This window comes from Etheostoma cragini, chromosome 6 (genome assembly GCF_013103735.1).
Source record: "Etheostoma cragini isolate CJK2018 chromosome 6, CSU_Ecrag_1.0, whole genome shotgun sequence".
Lineage (NCBI taxonomy): Eukaryota > Metazoa > Chordata > Actinopteri > Perciformes > Percidae > Etheostoma > Etheostoma cragini.
The window spans coordinates 15,176,928-15,204,185 of NC_048412.1; the positions used below are offsets into that span (position 1 = coordinate 15,176,928).

At 40.4% G+C, this 27,258-nt stretch overlaps 2 protein-coding genes across 4 annotated transcripts in view; both read right to left on the reverse strand.

The window, feature by feature from the left end:
• Nucleotides 1–27,257, reverse strand: chn2 (chimerin 2). Of its 3 annotated transcripts, XM_034874675.1 has the most exons (15): nt 27,090–27,257; nt 26,050–26,132; nt 22,358–22,624; nt 15,136–15,174; nt 12,939–12,994; nt 11,118–11,149; nt 10,740–10,853; nt 10,317–10,587; nt 5,139–5,222; nt 3,966–4,050; nt 2,483–2,656; nt 2,154–2,231; nt 1,814–1,951; nt 1,611–1,716; nt 1–963 (listed from the first exon to the last, which is right to left on the reverse strand). In XM_034874675.1, the coding sequence occupies exons 3-15, from the start codon at nt 22,404–22,406 to the stop codon at nt 792–794; spliced, it is 1,398 nt and encodes a 465-aa protein (XP_034730566.1). In that variant the 5' UTR covers nt 22,407–22,624; nt 26,050–26,132; nt 27,090–27,257; the 3' UTR covers nt 1–791. The 3 variants fall into 3 exon arrangements, with proteins under 3 accessions (XP_034730566.1, XP_034730565.1, XP_034730567.1); XM_034874674.1 differs by lacking the exons at nt 26,050–26,132; nt 27,090–27,257 and having other exon boundaries at nt 22,358–22,967; XM_034874676.1 differs by lacking the exons at nt 15,136–15,174; nt 22,358–22,624; nt 26,050–26,132; nt 27,090–27,257 and adding an exon at nt 13,095–13,226.
• The window catches only part of creb5b (cAMP responsive element binding protein 5b), a 53,246-nt gene continuing 44,422 nt past the window's right edge, over nt 18,435–27,258 (reverse strand). Inside the window, exon 11 of the transcript XR_004657041.1 lies at nt 18,435–18,445. The gene's annotated coding sequence lies outside the window, so the exon portion shown is untranslated. The remainder of the gene's footprint in view (nt 18,446–27,258) is intronic.

Below are 27,258 nucleotides of genomic sequence, written 5' to 3' on the forward strand. Positions count from 1 at the left end.
TTCCACCTATGTGTTCCTCACCATAACACGGAGTACATTGACCATGGTAAATCCACAAACTGTCTCTCCCCTGGTTCTTTTTTTTCCTCCGTTGAGATCAGTTTTGTATTTAGACATCAATTCAACAAATATCATTCTCAACAGTATATATTATTGTGACAAAAGAACATGATGCAGATTAAAAGACAAAAATAAACATCTTTACAAAATAAATCTATACACTTGTTTCAAAAAGTGCTTCATGAGTGCCAAATTGTCTCATATTTTTAGTACCCACAGTTAAAATATTTACCATTGCATGATCTGATTTCAGCTACAGTTACATTTCAACTAGCGTTCCCAGTAAAATTAACAATATGCACACATATAAGGTGGGAACACTAGCTATGCTGCTGCTGTGAGGCTTGGTTTACATAGCGACGGCACTGATTGACGGTCTGCCCGGGGCAGATTTCACACAGCGCTGTCATCATGACTGAGTCTACACCAGGTAGTGACAGTCTTCAAATTAAACAGAGGAGGGAACAGCACTGTAGGTACTCAAAAATACTGGATTCTTTCCTAATATAAAAATGATGGTATTGGCTGGGTATAAACCCCAAAATGCACAGTAACAAGACAATGTGAACACTAAACCAACTTCAACTAAAACAGTCATGCGAGAAAGAAGCGTTTCAAGTTCAATTTGATCACAAACTAAACTGAAACGTCTTTAGAATCAAGGTGGCTTGAATTTCCTTTTTGACAGAATAAATAAGCGTCCTTAGTTTCAGGCCTGTGTGCCTCAGTCCTTAGAACAAGACATCTTCATGCTCTATCATAAGCTGTATCACTAGTTTCTGCTGCCTCATGTCATTCAGGGTTGTCAAGGCATTCTGCTCCGGTGGCTGCATAAGCGTTGGACCATAGACAATCCCCAGGTTCTCAGAGTTCATTAAATTGTCCTTTTCGAACTGTGTCACCCTGTAAAACAAAACAAGATATCTAGTCTGGAGAGTAGAATTAGGCAAAATACAAAAACAGCTAAATATTTTAAAATATTTGGATATGGCATCATTCATTCATTTCCTTATTTTTAACAAATCCCATGAAAAGACCAAAATCAATAATGTGTTAGTCCATCTCTTAATACTTTTGACTTCTGATCTATTTCCATGGATGAATAAGCTTAATTATATCATAAAACAGCTGGACACTGTAGTTCTTTTAGCAAATTTTACTTAAAAAGGAAATTTCAGGGGATTATTTTCATAATAAAACATTTATATTTTAAGGACCAATAAACAGGTGGAGCTCTAGTGAGTATTTCTGGCAGTAGTATGTGGGAGTACATGTATGTGGGATCAACTAAAAAACAAGTACAGTGCCCATGTTCATTGTAATAAAGGAATATAGCCTCACTTTTGGAAAATGTCAATGGAGGTCTATGGCACAGGATTATGCTTCGGGGAGAAGATGTACAAGAATTCGGCCATACACGCAATACTTGTTAGTTGGAAGAATTTATTGATGGTGTTGGTCTTTACAAAGGATTTTAATTTAGTTCATTACATACAACAACTAAAAATATTGCAGGTCCTTGTATTGATGACTTGTGTGTCTGAACTGACCTCTTGAGGTGAGCCATCAGGTAACGGAGGGTTTCGTAGTGGGCTGGGGGGAGCTGCAGCACACTCTCGTGGATGGCCTCCAGTCTGGCATCAGCATTTGGTATTTCTACATTAAATTAGTAACACGATTAGTATCAGAGCACTGCGGGGTACCAGTAACATAGTAATGGCATGGAATAGCCCAGAGTAAAAGGAGCCCTTACTTGCAGCTTGAATAAATTTGGAGTACAAGTCAAACGTAATGACTGGAATGGGAAGGTCTCTTAAGTAGAGCTTCAAAGCACCAGCAATGATGTTGATGTCTGCATAGGCACTGGCACTGATGTCAGCCTTTTCACCATCTGTTAATGAAAACCATATCATTTTTTTGGGATATAATTAGCAATAAAGGCTGAATGTTCCTGTCTACGTCACAAAATAACAGACAGTGCTATTTTGTGCTCTGCTGCAGCTGAAACAAGCTTCTCATTTAAAAGTATGAACTCGTGAACTAAAACCTCAGAGACCGGAATCCTGCGGCAAATAAATCTGATGTCAACAAACCTCGGTCAAAGGCAAGCCTCACGTCCTCTATGTGCTCTGAGAAGCCAGACACTCGGTAGAGACCCTCCGATTTCATACCTGCAACCAAAAATTGGAAAGCTTGTCTCAGTTTTTTGGGGGATCACATTCCCTGCTTCCCATTCAGCGCCATAGGCATAAAAAATGAGGTGGAGGAAATATAGGCATCTATTCAAAACTTATCATCATTGCAAATAAATTGCAGAATATCTGCATGTTTAAGTAATTTACAAATCAAACTTTATGATCTGCTTTTCTTTCTCTATAATTTTTGATGAGTTTTAATGTGAAGACCATTAACTGCATTCTACCTCTCAGCTCGATTTCTCGAATACACATATCCACCACCATGGGTCGTGTCGTGTTGTGAGCTTTGACAAGTGTGGTGAGGTCACAGCTGAACACTTTCTTTATCCTGCGCAGGTCCGGCTGGCAGTCGCTCGGAACCAGTTTGGAGCACTGTTTGTGTACATTCAGTCCACAATCTTGAAGAGCAAAAGGGAGATGAACAGAGATGGAGAGAGTAAGAGATTAGTCTTATACTGATGATAAGATAACCATCACAAGGGCTTAAGACAGCAGTTTGAAAAGGTTTCCCAGAGTCAGTGATAAAATGCACTGGCAGGCAGCACAGCCGCAGCTAAGCTGTCTGAATGCACTGCGCCAAAGGTAGATAACAGCAAACATGGCAGCAGGGGCTCTTGTTGTAGTTTAAGTCACATGGAGCGGGCTGGACAGCTGGCAAGAGCAGACTGTATGTGAGAAGTACGCCTACTTCTGTGGTGGCACAGCATGGAATGAAAAGGTTTTAAAAGGAGCCATATTTGTAGACAGGGGCGTTTGACTGAAATTGTTAATCTTAAAGGCGTTTTTACTGCCTGAGCGACGTTAACGCTGGTCTACTGATTGGGGCCCTCGCTCTCTGTCAGTGCTTGTAGAGAGAGCGTAGCAAAAGATAAGAAAGAAAATAGACGCTAGGCATGGAATAAGAGAGGACAAGTAAATCTCTCCTATTTCACATTGCACATGAGGTGTCTGATGATACCAGTGTTTGCCTCTGGCATATCAGCCTGGCTAATGTCTCAACAACAAACACTCTATTTAGGGAGAAAGCCACGGAGTCCACTTATGTGCACATCAGTTTCATGACTGTGTCTGTGCAGGGAACAAATCTTGTGACTAAGGAGGCCGTGAAAACTCCACTGAACTCTCATACCCAACCAATCACTTAGATCTGCTGCTATATTTGGTGAACAACCACAGTATGTTTAGCCTGTGTTTGACTTTTGTTTTATCATCATTTAGTATTGTATTTGTAGTGATTTCTGTTGACAGAATAACTTACATGTGGATATAAATGCTGTCAGCGTACTGCATCACGTGGCATTTATGTGCACAGTCATGATGGGAACTAGAACATACTGTGTATAGACAACTAGTTGTCTTTCAGTTGGTGTGACTGTGATTAAACATTCCTGAGGGAAAGAGGGTTCAAAAGGAGGGCTAGCAGTTATAGCTGTGATTATATAAACGTGCTTGTGTGTGAAGAATATACGTTTTAATGAATCACTGACAGGAGGATCTTAACTTGTTAGTCACAGACAACAAGAAAATAACCATAAAAAATTGGCATAATCAAAGCACTAATTAAAAGGGGAAAAAACCTAACTGAAACATCTGTGACAGGACAGAGTTAGCCACAGCTCATACATTACTTGTGTGATCCAATTCTTCTAAAATATTGACATTATTTGTGTAATACGTGACATGCAACCTTGATGTTGTAGTGTATACCTGAGCAGCGGACACCTTGGGCGATGAGACCCCACATGAAGTTGGCACAATACTCGCACCAGTGCGGCCCTCTAAAGGTGTGTACCTGGGGTTAAAGACGCAGGGTTACACACACACACACACACAAACACACACACATTGCAAGTCATTGCTATGTCCAGTCCATACTATAAAACTATAGAAACTCCCATTTAACGTACTGGTGAGAGAGTACTTTGTGATCCCAAGCTACAGTGGACGGGAGCCCTTGCCAAATTAGAGCATTTGTATATACAAGGCAGATTAAAGGATTTGCTATGTGTCTGGCATCTGCTCCCGGGCAATCGGATACATGCAGGCACGCACAGAGGCAAGCCTGCAAGTCAAAATAACAGATGTACACCCACTGTGCACCCTAAAAACACAGATAAGGTGGCAAATGGAGCCACACCTGCGTGGACGTGCAGACACAAATAGATAGTAGTAGAATGATGAGTGAAGACGGCAGGTGGTGAATGGATGCTTTTTGTTCTTTTTCAAAGGGGAGCATATGATAAAGCTGGGTGTCATCATACCCTGCCTGTTAACTGAAACCCAAGATACAATTGCAAGAATGCTGTCGTGCCCAGAGGCAAAGTATCCCTAAATTCTCCTTTGTATATTTAAAGAACCTTAACTCTATTCTGCACAATGTACTGTGCACTTACACTCTCTAGCTGAAAGGAGAGGGCTCTACAATACTTTTCTTCTCTACGACTGTTTTACAACATCAGCAGCCTAAAACAAAATGGGATCTATGAGCTTTAAAATCAATGGTAATCAATGTGCTCTGCTAATGGCTTGTGGTACAGTGTATCCATTAGTTCCCCTCAGTGCACATAGGTGTCAGCTGCATGTGTTCCCATCAAAACAGCATCACACACTAACTATGGTCTATGGTGGGACAAACAATCACACTGAGACAGGCAAAACACATCTGCAAATGCATCTCTGCTAGGGATTACTTAGTTACTGCAAAAAAAACGTAAGAGCGAATGGAAAAAAGCAGACAATGTATTCCTTATTTAGGGGACTATATACACACACATACAGTGTGTATATATATATATATATATATATATATATATATATACACACTTTCCCCTAGATAATGCCCAACAGACATCAAACTTTTCTTAACAAAAACCTGCTCACCTTGAAGTTGTGTATCTTCTCATAGGAGCACTGCTTCTCCTGTGTATCTTTCAAGGCACTCCGTCGCACCAAAGGTGAGGAGATCTGTGGACAAGAGGCCAAGAGTTTAAAAGGCTTCCACAGAAGTGTTCCCTTGCTCCCCAGTTTGACTCCCAGAGCCAAAGCAAGCAGCTCCTGACGCTTCCTCTCTTGTCTTTTACCCTTGTGGGTAATCAACTCCCCTCCTCTGTTTTCTTCAGACTCCATGCTCGCCTGGCCGGGTTCCCACAGACTCTCCATCTCATCTGGGGAAAGATGTGGAGGCGAGACGTGGGTGCTGTGCAGCAGTCGTTGCCGACAACAGCCCAGCGCAGAGGCGGCAGCTACACTCCACTCCTCTTTGACCCAGGAAGGTGACGGATGACAGCCAGCACAGGGTTGATTCTGCATCTCATCTGAATCCAGCAGCGAGCAAGAAGAGCAGAGGCAACAGGATTGGTAGTGGGCGGCCTGAAGGCAGGAGTGTGCCTCACACAATGGTCCTCTTTCACACGCCCAGAAAGGAAAGAGAGAGAGAACAGGGTCCCTGATAGGGAGGGGACAGGAGATAGAGAGTGAGGGCGGTCGGGTGCTGTCAGGACCACTTCACACAGCTCAACAGCTCTGTAAAGCAGGATCAATAGTGCAGACGCCCTCTTTATAGCACAGAGCACACTCCCATTAGCACGCTGCCTTCCGGACACACTCCACTTCACTTAACTGGAGATAATACTCAACTGCCAGCAGCTCTCATTCAGCACTGGGTCTCTAAACGGGTCAGTCGACTGCTCAAAGACCGACCAAAGATTCTCTGGCCTGACCAAGGCTGTTTCCTCATAATTCAAACAGATCTTGACCTCCAGCTATGTCAGTCAGCTGGTGGAATTCCCCACATTGTCGTACAGACTAGATCTTCCAGACACTCTGACTGCAGACTGCTCACGCCAATCACAATAATTTGTCTCAGAGGACCAGCAGAGCCAGACCATCAATTGGGATTGCAAGGGATTACTGCCATAATCCTTACACAGGGAATAATCCTGCAGTGCCCAAATCCAAGTAAAATCTCACAGCAGGCTCATTTGCAGGTCTGCAGCCATATCGTATTTTGGCATTGGGGGGCTGTTGCTATGTTCATGCTGAATTTGTCCCTCTGCTTGGCTCTGCTTGTAAACAACCAGTTAACAGCACCAGAAGGCGTTCTTGGCTTTTCTAATTAATCAAGAAGCCCTGAACCTTGGTACACAATACTGACAGCAGTGCAAACTACATGTTAAATCACAAGCATCTAAAAGATTTTATGCCAACGAGCTATTTTACAAAACAGCAAAGCCTGGAACCTTAAAAGACACCAAGAAAACAATGAGTTTGAACTGATTTCTTTCTACAGGGAGGAGAGGTCGTACAGCCAGTAAGCATTGGATGTGTGATCATAAAGAGCTGAAGCCAAAGCAGCGTAGTGAAGAGGGGAGCAAAAAGACCCGAAGGGCAACTGCAAAGCGGAGATAAAATGAAAGGATTGGCAACTTACAAACAGTGGCAAAGCAAAAAATAGCTGTGGGCCTTTTGTGTAGCAGCTATTTCTTTTGTCTGGGGGCAACAATTTACTGGCTGATAGCTATAAGAGTGACAGAACAGGTGAAGATATTTGTCATTGTGGCTAACATTCCTTTTAAAAGACCTACACATACCATACCATACAATTCATCTCTACAGCTCAAGTCTGAGGGGACAGATGAGGAATAGATCATTCGGAGATATTTCAGCCTTACGAGGATGAAGGGAGGGAGGGACGACGAGGGCTCTTTGTCTGCAGGCAGATGGCTTCTTGTCTCTTAAAGAAGAGCTCGGAAGAAAGGACACAAAAGGTGGTCACACAACAAGCTCTGCTTTCTTTTCAGTGGCTTGGTTCTTTTATTCCTGCAAGGCTTTTGTGAGAGCACAGCTGAGCGGACTCTGTTGTGACTGTGTACTTGGAATCATGGGAAAGGGAACAGTAGGCCCTGACACAGTAAGACAACAGGATACAACTACCCACATCCCAAACAAAACAGCCCCCAACTACATCTCTGAAAAAAGAAAAATAGACACACTGTGCAAGTGGAGTTAAAGATATCTGCCATTGTTCAAAAAATTGAAGAAATTTCCACTTTTCACTCCTCCAGAAACCTAAGATTGTCTAATCAGTTCCTTTCAGCTATTCCAAAGTCTCGGATGAAAACAAAGGGTGATGGTGCCTTTTTCCGATGTGGCCCCGAGACTCTGGAACAAACTTCCCATTCATATTAGGTCCTCCTCTAAGTCTCATCTTGAAACAGATTTTTATTCTTTTACGTATGATTTAGTTTAGGGACATTTGTATAGAAGTGTGTTGTTTGTATGATGTTCATTGTGTCTATATTGTTATTGTCTTCCTAATTTTTATAACATTATATAAGTTTGTACAACACCTTGTTCAGCCTAGGTTGGTTTTAAATGTGCTCTATAAATAAACTGTCTTGACTTTGTCGTCATTGGAAACACTGAAAATGATCTATTTTGCTGTGTGTGCAGCGGAAAAGAAATAACCACTTCTAAAAGTCTGGAAAAGTACGATTATAATACAGTGTAAGAAGCACTTTTACATTTTACAACGGAACACACGTAAATGGCTGTTTGGGGCATTTTTATAGCCTGAAACTCTTGGGAGTGAACAGGTAATTATCTTAAACAACAAGACAATTTCTTTGGAAATCTTTTCAGGGCATGCAAGCAGACCAGCCTGTCGAGAGAGCCCCACTGAGATCAAACCAGTGTGGTGAGTATCTGGAGCAATGTGGCAGAGATTCTGGCCACTGAGAAAATTCCGGCACATGCAAAGAGAAGCAAATGCAGGAGGTTGATCAACAGGTCGAGTCAAGCACTCCCCCCCACACACACCTTCTGGGAGTATTTTAATTACACAAGAATTTGCAGTCACAGCAATATGGTGGTATCAACCTGACACCGAGTAAATATACATCAACGTTGACTGTACAGTAAGGCTACTGTGGCTTTAATCCCTTAGGGCGTCGTTGTGTCATTGGTAAACATGAAGTTCAAACGGCAACCACAGATTCGAGTTGTCAGGGTCTCTGCTCCTTGGAAACGCAATATTCAAGCAGACAGAAAGGTTTTATTTCTACCTTGACTGGCAGGTGGTTTACAAATGTCTGACGGAACCTGCCATCATCATAGCTGTCACTGACTCAGATCCTTGTGTAGAAAACTCGGCAGGAGGAACATGAAATTAGTTTTACAGAAGTGCCGAGATAACTGACAATGTGACATTTAGAGAGAGACGTGCTCCAGATTTTCTGCAAGTGGAGGTAAACTTGAGGCTGCAGTCTACAAAATGTCAAACATCATAAGCTGCAAGTCTAACACAGAGCTCCAGTGCCGGACACTGTACAGTACAGCACCGTGTGTTAAGCAAACAGAAGTTAGTCTGTGTGTTTCAGAGCACTTGTGAGGACAGTCCTCTGCACTACAGGGCTTCCTAGAGGTTGGTAGTGGCATGTACAGTTTGAAGTTCACTATGAATCAATGCACTGCTGCCTGGCAATTAGGTCTAAAATGCTTCATTAATGGCTTGTGTCACGTTACAGAGACCGAACTGAAGGCGGATGATAATAAAACTGCAACTGATGCTCCTGCTGACAGGGCTGTCATGTGTCTATCACTGACTGACAAAGTGTAGGCTGATATTTTAAAAGAATCCCCAAAGCAATACAAATCTGGTTTTCAATCTGAGAGACACATTGAGGATACAGCTTGTCAAATCTCAGAAGAAGAAAATATGAGTATCTGTTAATTAAAAGAGCTGGGTGTGAATCTTATTTCCATCATCAGGCCTAACAGAGGAGGAAATGAGTTTAGATTGCCACCTAGTGGAAGAACAGTTAGGATTCTTCTCCAGTAAGAAAACAGACATTCCTTGTTCCTGAATGATAAATCATTCACAGACTTTAATCCGACAACAGCTCTCGAGTGCCAATGAATACAATGTGCAATTTGTCTCACCCAAGATCAGTGTGTCTGATATGCTTGGCAAGCAGAGCACCGTCCCAGTCCCTTTGGTCATCATTACCTTTCAGAGGACGCAACCAAGCATTGCAGCAGTGAACACACCCAGGGGCTCCAGGGATAATGTACGTCTCACTCACAGGACAAAGTGTCCTCTCAGTAGTAGCACTCTCGTCCTACTGTAAAGGTACTTTAATGTTCAGCAGCATGGGAGTAGATTAAAATCATGGTGCTATACAGTGTCTGACACAGGACCGAGAGAAATGTACCTGATAATTTACATGTACTGCGTTAGAAAAATAAAAACATTGTGAAATAATTCTTAGTTCGACTATTTGGATTGTAGGTAATTGAAGTCCTTTGATAACAAACTGAAATAGAGTACTTTGGAATAGCTATACTTTGTGCTGGAATAAAATAATGAGTAAGCTCTCTTTTATCAGAGTTCTTTTACTAAGGATGAAAGAGATATAGAGCTGCAGATAACTATTACATCTATAAATCTAGTGATTATTTTAGTTTAGTTCATTGGTAATTAAAATGTTATATAGTATAAAAGGCGCATCACAGTTTTACCAGATGCCAAGGTTGCATCTTCAGTGTGCTTTCTTTATCCAGTCAACAGCCCAGTCAACTCAGAAAATACATTTAAAAATGTACAACATTTTTTGGGAAATACACATTCTCAGTTTCATGCCAAAAGTGAGATAAGAAAATGTATTCAACTCTCATGGAGCTCACCTGGCAACCTCACAATGAACACAAAGAAACTCAAGGAAGTTAGTCCCAGAGCCAAGAACAAACCCGCCGTAAACCCGATATGTAGATTTTACACCTTTGGTGTTTTACAGATTAAACAAATAAAATATTATATAAAATTAGTAATCCCTAGGGACTGGTTTGTGTATTTTGTTTGCTTTGGACAGAAACAGGCTAGCTGTTTCCCCATTGCCAGTATGCTAAGCTAACCTAACCAACTTACTACTGATCTACTCATTTGCTCATGGACACTTCAACAAGGAAGATGCTTGAAATTTATAACAGTCTTTTTTCTTAACACCACCCACAGTGCACACAAAAGTACAGTAAACGAAAAAGATCAGTTATAAAACTCACCCTATCATCTCCCTGGAAGGTGACCCTGCGTGGTTCTGTTCGTCCACGGCTCAGCCTGTGCACCATCTTATCCTTGAGCAACGAGGTGTAACCAAGATGCTCGTAGATGGGGTTAGTGGTCATTTTGGCAATGTACTCTGCCGCCTTTGTCTCAATGTAGAGAGTGATAAGGGCGTCCGTCACTAGGTCATGGACAGACTCAAACCTCTTCTCACCGACAAAGTGCTTCCCGTCATAGAACAATCTGTAGTTGAGTGTCTGGCTCCCAAACCTGGATTCACACACATTGAGACAGAGAGAGTAACGAGCGTGAAGTTGAGCGGATGGATAAAAGTGAACAAGGTGAAGACTGAACGAGAACTGGGCTGCTGATAGAGTCGACCTTTCGGGGGGTTCTGAGCTGCATAGTGATGGTGTTGGTACCTTAAGGCCAAGGTGTGTGTCCCTGGCTGTCTCTGGCTCTCCCTGATGAGGTAAGCCCCCTCTGCTGCCACCAGCAGCTCATCTGCATATTCTCGCGAGATCATGCCGTGAAATCTGTAAAAAGAAAATGAAAAAAAATAAAATGCAGTACCCATTACTCTTCCTCCAATGTAATTTTATCCAATACACAGATATTTACATGTTGGCTGTATGGATGTAACCAAAGCAAAACTACACACATACACACTAAATACACATCTACCCACTTAAACCCCACATTGGATGCAAGGCAGTAAGGCTAAATAAAACCATCCTCTGCATAGTCATATTTGAAAACAAATAGCATTAAAATGGTGGGAGTAATCAAGTCACACTCACTCTCTGCCGTAGTATTTGGGTCTGCTCTCCATCTATGAAGCAGAAGAAGACATATTGGCTGAAGCAGTACGATATGAAAGCTCAATTAAACGGCTTTGCGAATTGTTCTTACAGCCTGTGTGGAAGATAAAGGACTCCACACCCCAGGACAGATTATCTCCATCTGTGCCCTCGCGTCTATTCGCAGCTACCAAACCATAAAGCTAAATCACAGAGTGTGGAGATGAATTAGAGGCAGTGGAACAAAACAGCTGGTGATAGACGGCCAGCTGCAAAGAATTAATACTAAGTGTGTTACTGTGTTACGCCAGGGTGTGTGTAGTGTGTCTGCACTAAAAATCAAAGGCTATGACAAAAACATTTTTATTTTTTACATGTCATCTAACATTTTTGTTATCCAGGCTCCCTTTTTCATACAACTTTACAAGTGATAGTGAAGAATCGCTTTGAAAACTCAGAGTTCTGATACATAATGGATTTGGTAATGTGTTTAACATCATTTTGTGCTTTAAATCAACGGGTAGCCACTAATCTCACAGACCAAGCACAAAACTTTCACTTTGCTCATCAAAGTATGGCAAGAGTCAAAATAGGATGAGACATGCATCATTTCTGGTAGGCTGTGCAGTGTGTGAAGCTTGGTTCTCTGAGTGAGGGCAGCTTTATTCACAGTGTCTATTCTGTCCATTTAAAGTGCTGCCTATGCTTCTAGACTCCTTACTCTCAAAATGATTGTCAAGTGCCCATATGAACATTGAAACAGTTTTTTTTTTTTGCTGTAGTCCTTCCCCCTTGATCCTTTCCTAATGTGCTTTCAATGTAAGTGATGGGAAACATAATATCCACACTGTGCAAACGTGTGGTCCAAAGATCTTCTGAAGCTATTATAAAGCTTCAGCTGTCTGCATTAGACAAATTAAGTGGATATCATCCAAAGTTGCAGTCTTATTAGTAAAAAATTCCCTCTTTCAAGACAGACTTTTAAATCCTTTAGATTAATGCTTCTAAACATGTTCAGAAAATGTCAAATTATTCCTAAACTATTTCCCAAAATACATTCCTAACTACATTTAAGGCAAAGAATAAACAATGCAGTTGAAGGATCACACTTGATTTTCTAACTCTAATACAGCATTGAGATTAAACAGTTACTGTATTCATGAGGAGTGGGAGTTTCAAGAAGCAGCGAGCCACTCCCCATAGGTTACTGACTGGTCTGGGTTCCAGCTGCCAGACTCAATCATTTCTCAGTCAACGTTTTCCACGCTAAAACCTGAGAGTATAAACTGAGTTTCCAAAACGCATAGGCAAGCGGAAAAAACTCTTGGCTTTGAAAAGAAAAAAAATTGGGCCAGCAGTAGTTTAGTTTGAACATTAGTAGTTTGTTGTCAAATGACCAAAAAAAGAAAGAAAAATGTTATGTAAATGTTGCTATGTTATTAATGTTTATATTTTTTGCATCCGTCTATTAATGTGTATTTTTCATCTTTTGTTAAGCATATTGTATCACATCTTTTTGTATGAAGTATGAAATATAAATATAACTTTTATTTTAATTATTTACTTTTCATATCTGTGGTTCGTACATTTCATTTTAATACACAGTTGTAATGAAAAAACAATTACTCACTTCATCAATGAGTCATTGATAGTAAAATACAAACTCATGTGTGAGGTATTACAGGCTTTCTATGTTGTCAATAGACTGTTGTTTTCTGAGAATTTGCATATTTTACAAACTACATGGTCAATAACAATGAAAAAAAATAATTTCAGCCCTATACAGTAGCCCGTTGTATACAGATTTACAGATGTACTGACCTCCTGAGGACATGTGATCCTCTTTGGTCTTGGGGCTTCCTGCTGTAGCTGGTACACTGTTAGAAAAACACATGGATGTTAATTAAGGCCCTCTGCCCCTTTAAATTATGCGCTCATGTCCGTGTCAATTGTAATTACATCCGATAGATTTGTTACCAAAATAACAACCTCAATGCACACATAAAGATGCAGGAAACTAAATGATGCAGTGCGACTTCCAGGCACTGGACCCTCCTGGACATTAAGCAAGATCGCCACTAAACAGCCGTTTAGGCTCTGACTGCAGATCTGACGCAGTGCAAGGGTAACAAGGAACAACAGGAGCCATTAGCTTATATATGTGAGGCTAAGCAGCAGTAAGTGGTTTACACACCATTTATCTGCAATGCATTTGTTTGAATAAAGACCTGTTGTGCGCTTTCCAAATGTACACTTACAAGTGCACAATGCAGCAAAACCCAAGTACTTGCACTCCTAAATACACACATGTTGCAAATCCAAGACTATCTGTTTTAGATGTACTATTCACAGAACACAAATCAGTGAAGCAGTGTGAAAATTGAATTGAGGATTTGTGCAAGTCAGAGCAATCACCGCAAACACCTCACCGCAGCAGCCTCACAAAAAAAGTACAATTAAAACTAATATTTTGTTACGACAACAGAAGAATCAGTAACTGATTGTGGTTAATTTCTTCATATCCAATTTGTAAACCTGTCTAGAGTTTGAGATTTTCTTTTACCTGACAAAGCTATCTTTAGGGTTTTCTTTTTCAATGCACTTGTTCCTAAGTTTGGCAGTGTATAACCGTGTGAGATGTGGATGAGGACTACAACAGTGTCACCTCACTGTGTGAGGTTGAGCTAAGTATTCATCGCGGCCGATTCTCCAGGCAGGGGAAGGTTCCTGACTGTGAATCTTCATGTTTTGTCAGGGTGACTTAAGCCAACCAGCAAGATCTAGACACCATCCATTCCTGTGACACAGTGAGCTCTAAAAATACCTCAGTAGAATACCAGAGGAGTCAGGAGAATATGGGAGACTTCAAAAATGCAGCATTAAGGGGAAAATTATATGGAAGAGACATTTAATTACAGGAAAGAAACGTATATAAAAGCTTTAAATTGTATTGGTCAAACTGTAAACACTTTAAAGACAGACACAGTTTATAGCTAAAAATGAGTTGTGCTCTGCTTTTACAAATGCACCACATATACAGTGGCTGGAATAAGTTTACACACCCATGTTAAAGTTGATTAAAAAGAGGAATAAAAAAAAGATCTTTTGGAAAATGATTTTAATGCCTTAATTCAAAATATTTTGGAAAATCCAACCTTTTAAGGACACCAATTTTCTTTGTGAATGAATAATGTATTGTAAATAAAAAAATGTTCTTCCTTAAAATACAGAAAAGCCAGTTATTTTATGGATCCAAGATACTGTGCATCCTGAAAAAGTTCCCTTGGCTTTTGAAATTAAACTAACTCCACATTATCACATACCCTTCACCATACCTAGAGATAGGAATGGGGAACTTTTCATAAGATCATCTCTCAATGCAAATCAAACCTAACTAACTGAAATAACACAATGCCTATTATTGTTCATTCACAAAGGAAATTGATGTCCTTAAAAGGTTGTATTTTCCAATTTGCTTTTTTAATTAAGGCATTAAGATCAATTTCCAAAAGATGTTTTTTTATTCCTCTTTTTAATCAACTTTAACATGGGTGCGTACATTTATTTTAGCCACTGTATTCTGAGGAGTCAACCCATTTCCTCCCACATGGCAAAAAGCTTTTATAATGAAGTGGGTGTTCTGAGGACCCTATTTCAGCTGAGCCTCTTTACAGGTAGAAAATTGTATTTTCCCCAAGTGCTGGTAACCTATTTTACTCAGAGATCACGAATTTGCTGCTTTGCATTTGTGTGTATGTTAATGGGTTGTGTGGGCGAGTGTGTTTCAGTGTGTGTGCCTTTTGTGCATGTGTGTGTGTGTGTGTAGCCTTTTGGAACCTGCAGCGTATATTTGTACTATGTAAAACAAAAGAGAATTTTTCCAAGTATAGAGAAATGTCTCATGGTTATTTATAGATCACAAATAAATGTGGAATCAATAAAAACACTAAAAGCCAAAGTCAGGCCAAGTCAGTCAAAAACTTTGCAAACCAGCTTACAAAATAGAAGAATGACTTACGGTAGGACTTCCATATAGGCGGCTGGTAATCCTCAGGGTCTGTAAAACACAAACGTAAAGCAGGTTTCTGTTATTAACTCACAGTGGTGTTAATAGACTGTTTCCTGTTTTCTCTCATTAAAATCTCCATTTCTATCCCTTTCCCAGTGGGTTGACTGTGAGCCCTTCACCGTAGTTACTGTTGTTTATCTATCTGTTATCATTATGCATATAGCTTCATACTGTGCAGCTGCCTCTTGAGATGCACCAGTGTAGTACACTTCTAATCAGTGGCTCTGCTTCAAGGACAATCAATACAGATGTCTGGGTGTTTCGCTAGACATCGTGTCAGCACACACCTGGGTCTATATCCTTCGCGTTCCACTTCCGGGATTGCTCCGGTGCTGCAGGTAATTCCGCAGGATGCTTGTTCTGTGTCCTTCCTCCTTCTTTGTGTTGGAATTTTAAATTTGGTGGATTAATGAGGACTATTTTCGGCTGCTCCTCAGATCTCTGCATGGTAAACTGAGACAGCTACCTAGAATATCTGTCCAATCGGAGTTTTCTCTCGCAAGACTATTTTGCTGCGTCTCTGTGCGGAGTTTAGCACCGCCCAAGACTATTCTGATCAGTTTAAAGAAATGTCATTAAACCAGAGCAGGTTTTCCCCCCGTCCCCGAATGCTATGTGGAGTAGCCAGACCCTCACTTAGCGCGCTTTGGAGGTCCCGAAAACACAACAGTACAAATACATGAATCAAACGTAATGTAAGTAAATACAATACAATGTCACAACCCAAGGGAAGGCATTTCTCTGGGAAATATGATAGTGGATTTATGACTGTGTGAACACATTCCTGAAATATATGATGGTGCTTTTATATTAGATTGAAAAGAGTTAGAGCAGGGATGAAGTAAAGGCCCTGTAGCAGCTGATATATTTTCCCCACCGGGTAAAATAATTGACTTTGAGTTTGATAATCGAGTCAACATTTTTGAAAGATTTGCTACCGTACAACACTGCCAGTAATGTCAATTAATGCCTGGCCCGGATTATGACATAAATGGTGCAACATATTTTAACTAATGACATAAAAGGATGTTGACTAAACTTGATAACCACATGTTACAGCAACATGTGGAGGAAACTCAAGAAATTTGGTCAAAAGCATTGGAAAAATAAATTGGAACTTGTCTTGCTGCTGTTTTTTAAGGTCAAGTATGAACTCAAATATGGATGTTGTGTCTGTATTATGATTTTACAAATTTTGAATTTTGAATTTTAAATTGTAATATTTGTGTTGACTCATTAGTTAAAACGTACACTCAGCAGAAAGAAATAATCCTTCCTCTAATAACAATCATTTGGTAATCATTTGATGCTGTTCACAGCAAATTCCTAACAGGTTTTGACCCATTGGCAGAAACGTGTTATTGCATATCTACAAATGGTTCTGCATGTCCTACATGTCAGAGACTGACTGGAATGACCCAATCATACAGTATCAAACTTGGTGCTATTACATAGACAAATGACACTTATTGCCAATTGCACAAATAGCTGACAATAAATGATTCATCCGCTTCTCAGATATCTAGTGTAATATCTCTCATTAAATTCCCAGCAACGATGCTGAAGGGCTCAATTGACTGTTTGAATAATGAATCATGTCAATCCAGAAAACACACATTGCTCCTTTGAAACATTCCTTTGGACTCATCAGCAAATCGGTGGCGGCACCACACCCCTCAGGCCAGAGGATAAAATATATGAAACACACGTGAGTGGGTGTGAAAACCAGTGAGCACTTGTTGGATGTGCCCACTGACTTAATCATGAATGGCATCAATGTTAAAACCGTATCACTAGTTCTTTTAAAGTCTCTGTATATCCCTTGTTCTATATTTATCTATTAACTGAAGGCAATCTGAGTATTTCCTCCATGCTGTTTGTTGTCTCTGCTTACTGTAGCAGGAGATCAACTGGAACACTGGTTGCAACATTATTAAACAAACCAAACGCTCATCATTGCTTCTGATCTTGATAGTGCTGTTGCTTTAGAGAGAGCTGAATTAATTACACAGGAAAGACAAGATAGGTGCATATGATCAAATGCAGAATAATTATGTAAATTGAGAGCAAGCGGCTTGATTGAGAAGTGGGTGTTTTGAGAGTAAGCATTGATGCTGAAGCCCTCAGGAGAATGTCAGCCTTCAAACACAAATAAATAGACTTCAGGCTCGGTTTGCTTATGTGTGGCCAAACTGCTTCGGAAAATGTATTGTCCTAACGCTAAAGCTTAGTCACTGTGTATTGCACTGGCAGTCTGAAAGATTTATTTCACTGCGGCTTGTTTAAAGAATGAGATTTCATCTGGTTGGCTGCCAAATACTCGCTTTTCAACCAGATTCTTTTTAATGACGAATGGCATTTTAGTCTGCAATTCAGCGGCGTCTCAGAAAAGAAAGCTCTTAAGGGTCGATTCTGACACACACACAGGCACAGACACACAGACACAGACACACACACACACACACACATCAAAAAGAATTTCTAAGTAGCTCAGAGTTTGTGCAGTGTCTGATGATCAGGGAGAATTTAACATTCGGGAGCAGCCAAAGGGTTCTTAGCCCCAAAGAAACAGCTATTTATTGTGTTGCCCTCAATTACTAACCAGTCAGAAGCATTCAATAATATAATTACCGGTGGGTGTTTACTTATGTGAGAAAGAGAATATGTCACATATCTATGTAAGCCTTTTATCACCTGTACAGAGTTTGTGAACAATATCACTTATTTTAGTGAAAACCCACAAACATGACATTTAATTTGAAGGATGTCAAATCTGAATAAAACTCCTCACTAGAGCATTAAAGGTGAAAGAAACAAGTAGTTTTTATATTGACTTAAAAAGCTACGTATTCAGCTGTAGTCCTACTGTATAATACCCACAAAACCAACAACACTCCCACCCGCCTCCTTAAATCCACCAGAGCCAACACCCTCAATACCATCAGAACTAAGCTCCGGACCTTCCTTCTCAGCTGCTACACCCCCCCTCTAAAACGCCCTCCCTGACCACATTAAAAAGTCAAGCACCCTACCATTCTTCAAACAGGCCCTCAAAACTCACCTCTTCAAACTTGCTTTTACCTGTTAACAGACTTTTCCAGTTTTTCCTTCTTTCTCTTTGCCTACTTCCGCTGCTTTACCTATGCTTATCCATGCACCTATGTGTCTTCCTTTTCTTTTCTTTCTGTCACAAAATATAAACATTGATTGGTTGTTGTATATTGTAACAATATATTGTTATACAGAAGTGTTTTGCTTTCTTACAGCTAGGTAAAGATGGATAGGTCTGGTTAGGATTTTGAGAACCTGAGGTGCTTGGCACATTAATGCACCATGAAAAAAAGACAGAATCACTAGTTTGATGAGACATAATTTGTTTGTTATTGTAAACAGAAAACGTATTACTGTATGTTCATTTGAGATGTTGATTCCGGTACACTTCTCCCACAATCTTCTGGCAGCATGTTGGATCAAAACAAGAAAATGTATGCTGAACTTCAGTGATAAAACATATATCCTCTCCTCCCTATGATGTTTACTAATTACTTGATGTGACGTCAAGGTCCATCTGCAAACTCATGAACAAGTTGCACAGCTGTCACAGCACCCCATCAATCTATGCTGTCTGATTACAAGATGCTGGCAACACATCTATCACAGCAGCTATCCCAAAAGCAGAGGTCAAAAAGCATACCCAGACATCTTAAATTAATACTTTTCTACTATCAACTCGTTAGCCTTACATGTTTACACACACACACTACTTATGAGAAAACGTTACCACAAGTGTTGATTTCAGTTTTTTTGTCAAATGTTTTCATGGTCTAAATGCACCTGCTCATCTTTGTTGGGGCTGGGGTCTCTGTAGGTAAAGTAGTTTATGGTATTTTGTTTGTTTTGATGGATCTCCAATCTGGTGGGTCTTTTTTCATTTCAGACTATGAGTGTGCCAGCCAGGCATGCACTGCACCACAACCTCATCACCCGAGCATTGTTACTGTGTTAGTTAAGTGTATTTTTCTGTGCTCTGCTAGAAATGAACGAGCCACTCACAAAATGTGGCTTGCTCAAACACTGGGCTACCTAGATGATTAACATGACTCCAAACAAACTCATGTCTGGAATGTTAATACTATCTACTTGTTTTCCCATTTTCAATACTCAATGCAACACAATGTGGTTAAGTTTGGCTAGGCAGGCATAAATGTGAGATTTGACACACTTGACACAAAAAGAAAATTGAAAAAAGAACTTCATTAACACCTTAATTAAAAGAGAAAAAGAAAATAGATACATGTTTATCTTTGAAAGCCCTAATGTAATGTATAGCCAGTATTATCCACATACAATAATGGTATACAGAAACCACAAGTACTCAAATAGAGGTATGCAGATCCTCTCATAAAGACACACACACACACACACACAGACACACACACACACACACACACACACACACACACACACACACACACACACGTGTGTCAGCGGGATGCAGCAGAGCTGCAGCAGGGAAACCATCTGTGTATTACACCGGTCCAAAACAAGCATTTCTACACTGCCTTAGTGCTGACCAAATAATATGTGACAGGTATGAGGCTGCTTCTCTAGAGTGTGTTTGTATGCTACTGGGCTGGACACTATTAGGGAAACTGTATATTTTTCTGTTAACAAGAGTTGTAGCCAAGTTCAGATGAGGGAAAAGTGCAATTTAATAATCTGATTCTGACACTGCCATGTCCCTGCCACTGAGAGAGTCTGTTGTAATAATAAAGGATTGACTACTGGTATGTTTACCCAGAATTGAAATACTGAGGAGACAAACTTCCCCATTGTTGAAGCTTTATAACATGCGGATCATTTTGGTCAGTCAGCCTGCATGACACAAATCCAGTCCGACGAGATGTAAACTGATATAAAGGACAAGAAATAGATGTGGTGAAAAGATTTCAAGGTAATCTGCAGCTTTTGCCAGACAAATGTGCAGGGTTGTGTTGAGCAGACAACCTCTCTGTAATACATGGCTATAAATCCGCCTCTCTGACCAATTTTTTCATTTAAGGCCTGGGAGCTGAAGGGATACTTTCATGCTCTATCCCTCATTTTATTTTTAAAGCTTTATTTCCTAGAGCTGTCTGGCAAATGGTGTGCTGCTGATACAGTACATGCTACTTTGCCCACCCGTGCCAAGAATGTGTAGGAATCTCACTGATCTAGACAAATTGCCAAATATATCTGTCCATGGATTGGGAGAGATTGCAACATATTTGCTGCAATCATGTGCAATCCTTTCAGGTTTTTTGTTATTGTATTATAAAATGGCCTAAAAAATATAGGGTACATTTATTTTAACTCACCTGTGCATTCAGGCTGCAGTTATAGACTTTGTCTATGTAATGTAGTCTATACACTACAACGTGGTTTGTGTACATTTCATTGTAACTAAATTTCAATAATTTGCAGGAAGTACAGAAATAAATCAACATCTGCTCCAATTATATAACTACCAATGCCACTATCACAAATCAGATGTCATTCGTGACACAAATTGAATTAACTTTATTTCAACACTCTGCCTCCAAACATTACTAGATAGACTTAAAACCAGAAGCAGCCTAAATAACTACACCAAGAGCTCTTTGTTTGCAGCCAGAACTGACGACCTGATACGGAGCAGAAATTGAGCCGAGATTCATTTTCAAGTCATCTACCTCGTAGTGAAGATTATTCAAAGGGTGTGTCTGACTGCCAAAGCGCTCTGCATGAAAATAATAATACCCTTGTGTCAACCACTCTATCCCTGGCAGCAGCACAGCTTGTAACCTCTGATAATTATTTTGAGAGCCCAAAAGTAATGACAACCCTTCAATGCCACAGAGAGAAAAGACTTTCCTCTTAAGGCAGCAGCGGTCAAACATGCACCGCTTTCTAAAACGCAAACATGAGATAATGCTCTGTAAAGCATGTGGTTGCCACAGGCTATATCAGCTTGGAAACAACTGCCTGTCCTTCCCATTGGGCAATACCTAGGGAAATGTGACTCTGTTGTGTGGTGTGGTTGGGATGCAGAGAGAGTTAGAAAGTCAAACAAACATCATGTAGACTATACAATGCCCTCACCCTGTAATAAGCCATAGATTTACGTTGTTTATGTAGAAGGAGCAAAGTAACACTAAAAATGTTCAACAATCTTCACTGCAAAATTTAAAATATTGGTGGAAACAGTAATGACTTAAACCAAAGTGCTGAGTCTGGTGTTATAAACAGCCTCTCCCTCCCCTTGTCAGACACGCCGTCTCTCTCACACACGCCTCTGGTTGTTGGCAGGGCTTCCACGTCAAACAGCGCTGTGATAGTGGGGTTTGTACTTTATACCCTGGCAAACACAAGCAATGTGCTTTATCAACACAAAATGGGATATTTACTGAGACAAGCATGGAACTGATAATTCATTCTGGGCTTGTTTGAAAAGCTGCTAGCCCACTTTCTATTCTCATGCTGTGAAAATTCAAACCTGAAATTGAATTTCTTTTTTTACAAATACATAAAAGGTGCGACTCGCTGAGCTATACCACATCATATGCAAACAGGATTTTGATTGGAGTTTTGGGCACACTATGGTAGTATGAACCGTATAATATCACTGGACACCAGCATATTAGATTTTTTTACAATGTCAGAAAATATCCCAGCCTAGTGCTGCGTTTTGGGAAATGGTAGACTACACAGGCCAAAGATAATCCTTACAGACAGCCAAGCGGAAAGTCAATAAGGGAATTATGGAGATGATTGGCAATCTAATGATAACATCCAAACCCAACGTCATATTTATTCCATCTGCAAATGAAAGTTGTCATTTCCCACTGAACCCAAATACAACAGATGGTGATGCTTATCACAGCAGTCACTGAAAGCTAATAATATGTTTGCTTAATGTTTACAAAGCACGTGTGAGATGCAAAACGGTTATGAGAAGATGTCATATTTCCTGGAGCATATGTGGTGGCTTTATTACAAGATAACAAGTATAAGTAAGTGTACATTATAAAGTATGGACTAATGATACAAGTTTAAAAACAAGGCATTGATAAATGTCAATTATTATTATTATTAATATTATTATTCTTAATAATTATTATATTACTATTAATATTGTTATGAGAACTCTTACCGGAGGACAAAGATGAACCTGAGAGGCTTGAGTTGCTGGATGCTGCCATTCCAGCCCGTTTCACGCCTCGGTTATTCCCGTTTGGCCAAGGTGCGTTCACAGCAGCTCGTCCCCGGCGGTGTCTCCATTTCACTTACGTCCCAATGTGCTTCACCTTTGACGGCTCTACCAGTGATTATTTCAGGTCTCGTTTCGTCCAAAGCCCACCAACCGCCGATCCTTCCCCTCGGCTCGCTGGGCGCCTCGGTGTGGAGTCTGCCGCATCCACTGCCACAGATAAAAATAGTCAGACGTACTACAGGAACACCTATCCTCCGTGGATCAGTTTCACCAAAGCATTTCCTCTCACTGGACAGGCAGAATCTGTAGGTCTAGATTCGTGCCGTGCAGAAATCGGTTATGGTTTCCATGTGCCACTTTAAGGATTGTAATAAACACACTACACTGCAGCGTAGACGCGCCTTCTTAAAGTGAAAGTTTGGAGCAGGGTGGTCAAATGTAAGCAAGCTAGACTGGCAAAATAAGCCAGACAACAGACTTCAGTTACGTTTGCAAAATACAAAACACACGTTACTTTGTCTTTCAACCCACGGTTAAGTAAGATATATGCAAATGCACAACTGGCTGAACCACATTCCAGCTTTGGCATATTTTAATTTCTGTCAGATGTCATGTTATGTCATGTACGTTGAAAGAGCCAGAATTGTTGTCAGTGTTTTGCGCCATCTGGTGGGGCTGCATCCCTACTTTTCACTGGGATCACACAATCTAATCCACTTTATTTATCTAGCACGATTTTAACAAACACAAGGTTTCCAAAGTGCAGCACAATAAGATAATACAGAATAAATAGATAACACAATAAAAAATATAAGGTATATTTTAAAATAAATACACTGTCGGCATACGGTAAAGGTATACACATAAGATCAACACTACCTGGTGTTAAAAGCCAATGAAAAGAGGTGGGTTTTAAGAAGAGTTTTAAAATGAGACAGAGACGAGGCCTGTCCAATGTGCAGAGACAGCCCATTCCAAAATGTGGAGCTGCAACAGCAAATGCACGGTCCCCCCTGAGCCTAGCTTTAGGCACCGTCAGGAGCAGCTGGTCAGCTCGGCTGGGGGTGTAGGGGTGCAACAGCTCAGAAAGGAAAGGTGGGGCAAGGCCTTTCAAAGCTTTAAAAGAAAATAACAGAATTTTAAAATTAAACCTAAAATGGACGGGCAGCCAGTGGTGTGAAGCTAAAATAAGTGAAATGCGCTCATAGCTGCTTGTGCCTGTTAAAAGACGTGCAGCAGCATTTTGTACTAGTTGAAGAAGTACAATGGAGGACCCACTGGCCCCCATATAAAGTGCATTACAGTTATCCAGCCGAGTGGTCAGAAAGGTGTGGATTACTATCCCAAAGTCTTGTCTTAGAAGGACTGGTTTAATTTTTGCTAGCTGCCTTAACTGGAAAAAGCTAGACCACACCACAGCTCTAGACCTCACTACAATCTGGCTGTCAAATTTAAGGTATAAGTCCACTTTTACCCCCAGATTCTTTACAATTGGCTTGCGATACTGCACCAGAGAACCCAGATCAACTAGAGGGGAGGTCACAGAAGGGCCACCAAAGACCATGACTTTGGTCATTAAAATTTAGAATATTTAAGGACATCCAAGCCTCAATGTCCTGTAAACACTGTAGCAGTGGGATTTTTTGAGGGGGACACAGATCTGGCTGTCGTCCGCATAACAGTGAAAAGAAATGCCATATTTCCTGAGAATAGAACCCAGTGGGAGTAGATAGAGTGAAAATGAAAGAGGGCCAAGCACCGAGCCCTGTGGGACCCCACATGTGAGAGGAGCAGTGAAGGACACCAAGTCATCAAGGCCAACAAAGAAAGTCCAGTGGGACAGGTAGAACCTGAACCATTCCAGTGCTGTGCTGTGCCACTGACGCCCATCCACTGCTCCAAACGAGCAATCAGGATTTCCTAGTCCACTGTATCGAATGCAGCAGTCATATCTAAAAGTACAAGAACAACACAGTGACCAGAGTGAGTAGCTAAAAACTCTTAGAAGTGCTGATTCTCTGCTCTGCATTGTTTTAAAACCGGATTGGAACATTTCAAGAATATTTTGTTCATTTAAAAAAGTCCATGAGCTGCGAATATACAATCTTTTCTTAGATTTTACAGAAGAAAGGCAATCTGGAAATAGTAGGAGTCCAGGTTTTTTTTAATAAAGGCAGCACAACTGCAAGTTTAAGATTCACAGGGACTACTCCAGAAGACTGCTGTTAATAACTGTGAGACAAGATGGCCCAACGGTGTTAAAAACCTCCTTAAAAAATCGGGGTGGGACTTGGACTTAGACTTATCTTTATAACAGTACAGTATAATCCGGAGAACACACAATGCCTCGCACAAATTGTAGGGTCACATGCTCTAATGTGTTGAACACAGAAGGGCAGGGGACAAACACTGAAGGATCAGAAGCAGAAGGTGAAATAAGTGCTCTGGTAGAGGTGACTTTATCAATGAAGTAGTTAAAAAAACTCTCACACACAGTAGGAGAGGCCTCAATTACAGTCTGTGGTGCATTCACAGCCAAGTTGATAAGTTTTTACAACCGTTTAGAAGAACAATTTCAGAATTTTTTTCTCTTTTAGCCTCTTTCACAGTGGATTGGTAACGTCGCCAGGAATCCTTCAGTATTTGAAAAGACACTTGCAATACAGACAGAAAAAAGATGGATGTAGCCTGGTGTCTGTGACATTAACTATAGATTTTAAAGGGAGGTTTTGAAGCCCATATAGGGTTGTGCCTCAATGTCCTATACATGCCTTTATGCTTCATTTAAGCAGAAAATTGCGGGTTGATCATTTTTATTTTGCCTTACCAACAGGTTGCTGGTTTGATTCCTGGAGTGACAAGATAAACGTGGCAGTCAAGTGAAAGAGCAGCACACCCTTCTCTGTCATTACCACTGCTGAGTTGCCCTTGAGAAAGGCACGTAGCCCACACATGCCGTAGTGCAGATGTTCAAAATTAAATCAGTTAACACAGCTTTGTAAGCAGCGGACACGTGTGCTGCAGCCACACTCCCTCCCCCTTTACTTGTTCACATGAGCTGTCACATCACAGTCCGCAATTGTCTTCCTAGTTGTGATAAGCTTTGTCATGTCCACTGCTCACTGCATTGTAGGTGAAAATAATCTGTCAACACCCCCCTCAGTTTATATTGCCGTTCTTCAGCCCCCTAGTTGCCAAACATCAATAACTGCATCTTTAAAAATCCCAGCATTTATATTAACAACACTATTTGAGTTAGGTGCTGATGATAATTGTCATGTTAAGGCAGACATTCTGACATAAATAGCAGGTCACGAACAAATATTAATATTAATAATGAGTGCTTTCCATTTATACCTCGCAGTTACAGGGTTGTTGTTGTTGTTGTTGAGCATGCTGGCTCACAGCCTGTTACTTGACTTAATGAGACACTTGATTGTTAATGTTATTAGTAACACCTGTGCTTTTCCTATACAAGTAAAACTGTCAGTGGAAAAATATCTATATATATTACTAATATAATAATAAAATTGTGAGTTATTTCACATGGTATCATTTCTAAAGCTCAATCAATTAAATTATCAACTTCAGTTATTCTGGCTAACACTTTAGCAAAACAGTTACCAACTTACACTGGAGATGTGTTCCTGGCCCCCTGAAGAGTTCAAATCCATAATTGATGGTCTTTTGGCTCAGGTTCGATCCCCACAGGTTCCTGAAGAATACATTGTTTTATTTAGCTGGCCACTGACCTCTGTCTGCTGTCTGGTGCTGAGCAGATATAGGAAACACACAAAATGCTACTTAGATTGTGAATTCTCTAATGTTTGCCAGTGTTTATTTTTCCATTCAGGAGATTTGATTTAAGGGTGTTTTTGCTTGGTTGACCGGTGTTTTAGCCTATCCCAGCCACTCACATTTGTTATTCCTTAGTTTCCAGATGTCAGTGAAAATCAACCCCAAACCAGTCATGTGGTGTCCCAGTTTTTTATGCTATCCAATTATATAGAGCGTACAGACGGATCATGTGGTGACTGTGCATTATTCTGGTAGTCAGTTTAAAGGAAGCACTTTAACGACAGGAAATAAAATAGTGTGTGCTTTAATAAATAAATACAACTGCCCCATTTGAAATGTTTTTATTTTTTATTTATACTTTACAAAAAGCTAGATTAGTTATTTAATGATGTATTACTATGCTTTTAGTTTTGTGAACTGTTAGCAGCACCAGGCAGCTACAAACTGTCTCTGGCTATTATTTGACTTCACTTGCACTGTGAAACACTGACGAAGTAAGTCATTTTGTTATATAATTAACGATACTTAATTTTGCATTATATTTGGTGAAGATACAGAACAGGCTATAAATATCACATGACAAGCATCAAATGGGTCATTTTAATCTTAGTCCCGCCCCTTGTCATTGGCCATAGACGTACATGATCACCCTCAAAACTATCCTTTGAAATCATCATAGACTGTAGGATGGTAGGCCTATAACATACTAATACTGAACAGGAACTACTTTACTATACTATAATAGTCTATCTATGCTTCCTCATTGTTAGCTTTGCATCAAATGTGTTTGAATTGTAGCTGTTATGCTCGACAACAGCTTTAAAACATCCTTCCCTGCTTTTTGAAACAAGCAGTTTGAAATCAGTTTACTCACCAAGTCAGTCTAACCTACTTTCAAATAGGTTTTAGCCACACAAACGTTACTATTTCTGTTTAGACAACTTAGTTAAGACGCCGGAAGTTTCCTACAAGACCGCGTTGAACCCATAGGTTGAACCCATGGATGTATTGCGAGGTTGAACCATAGACTGTATGCTGTAACT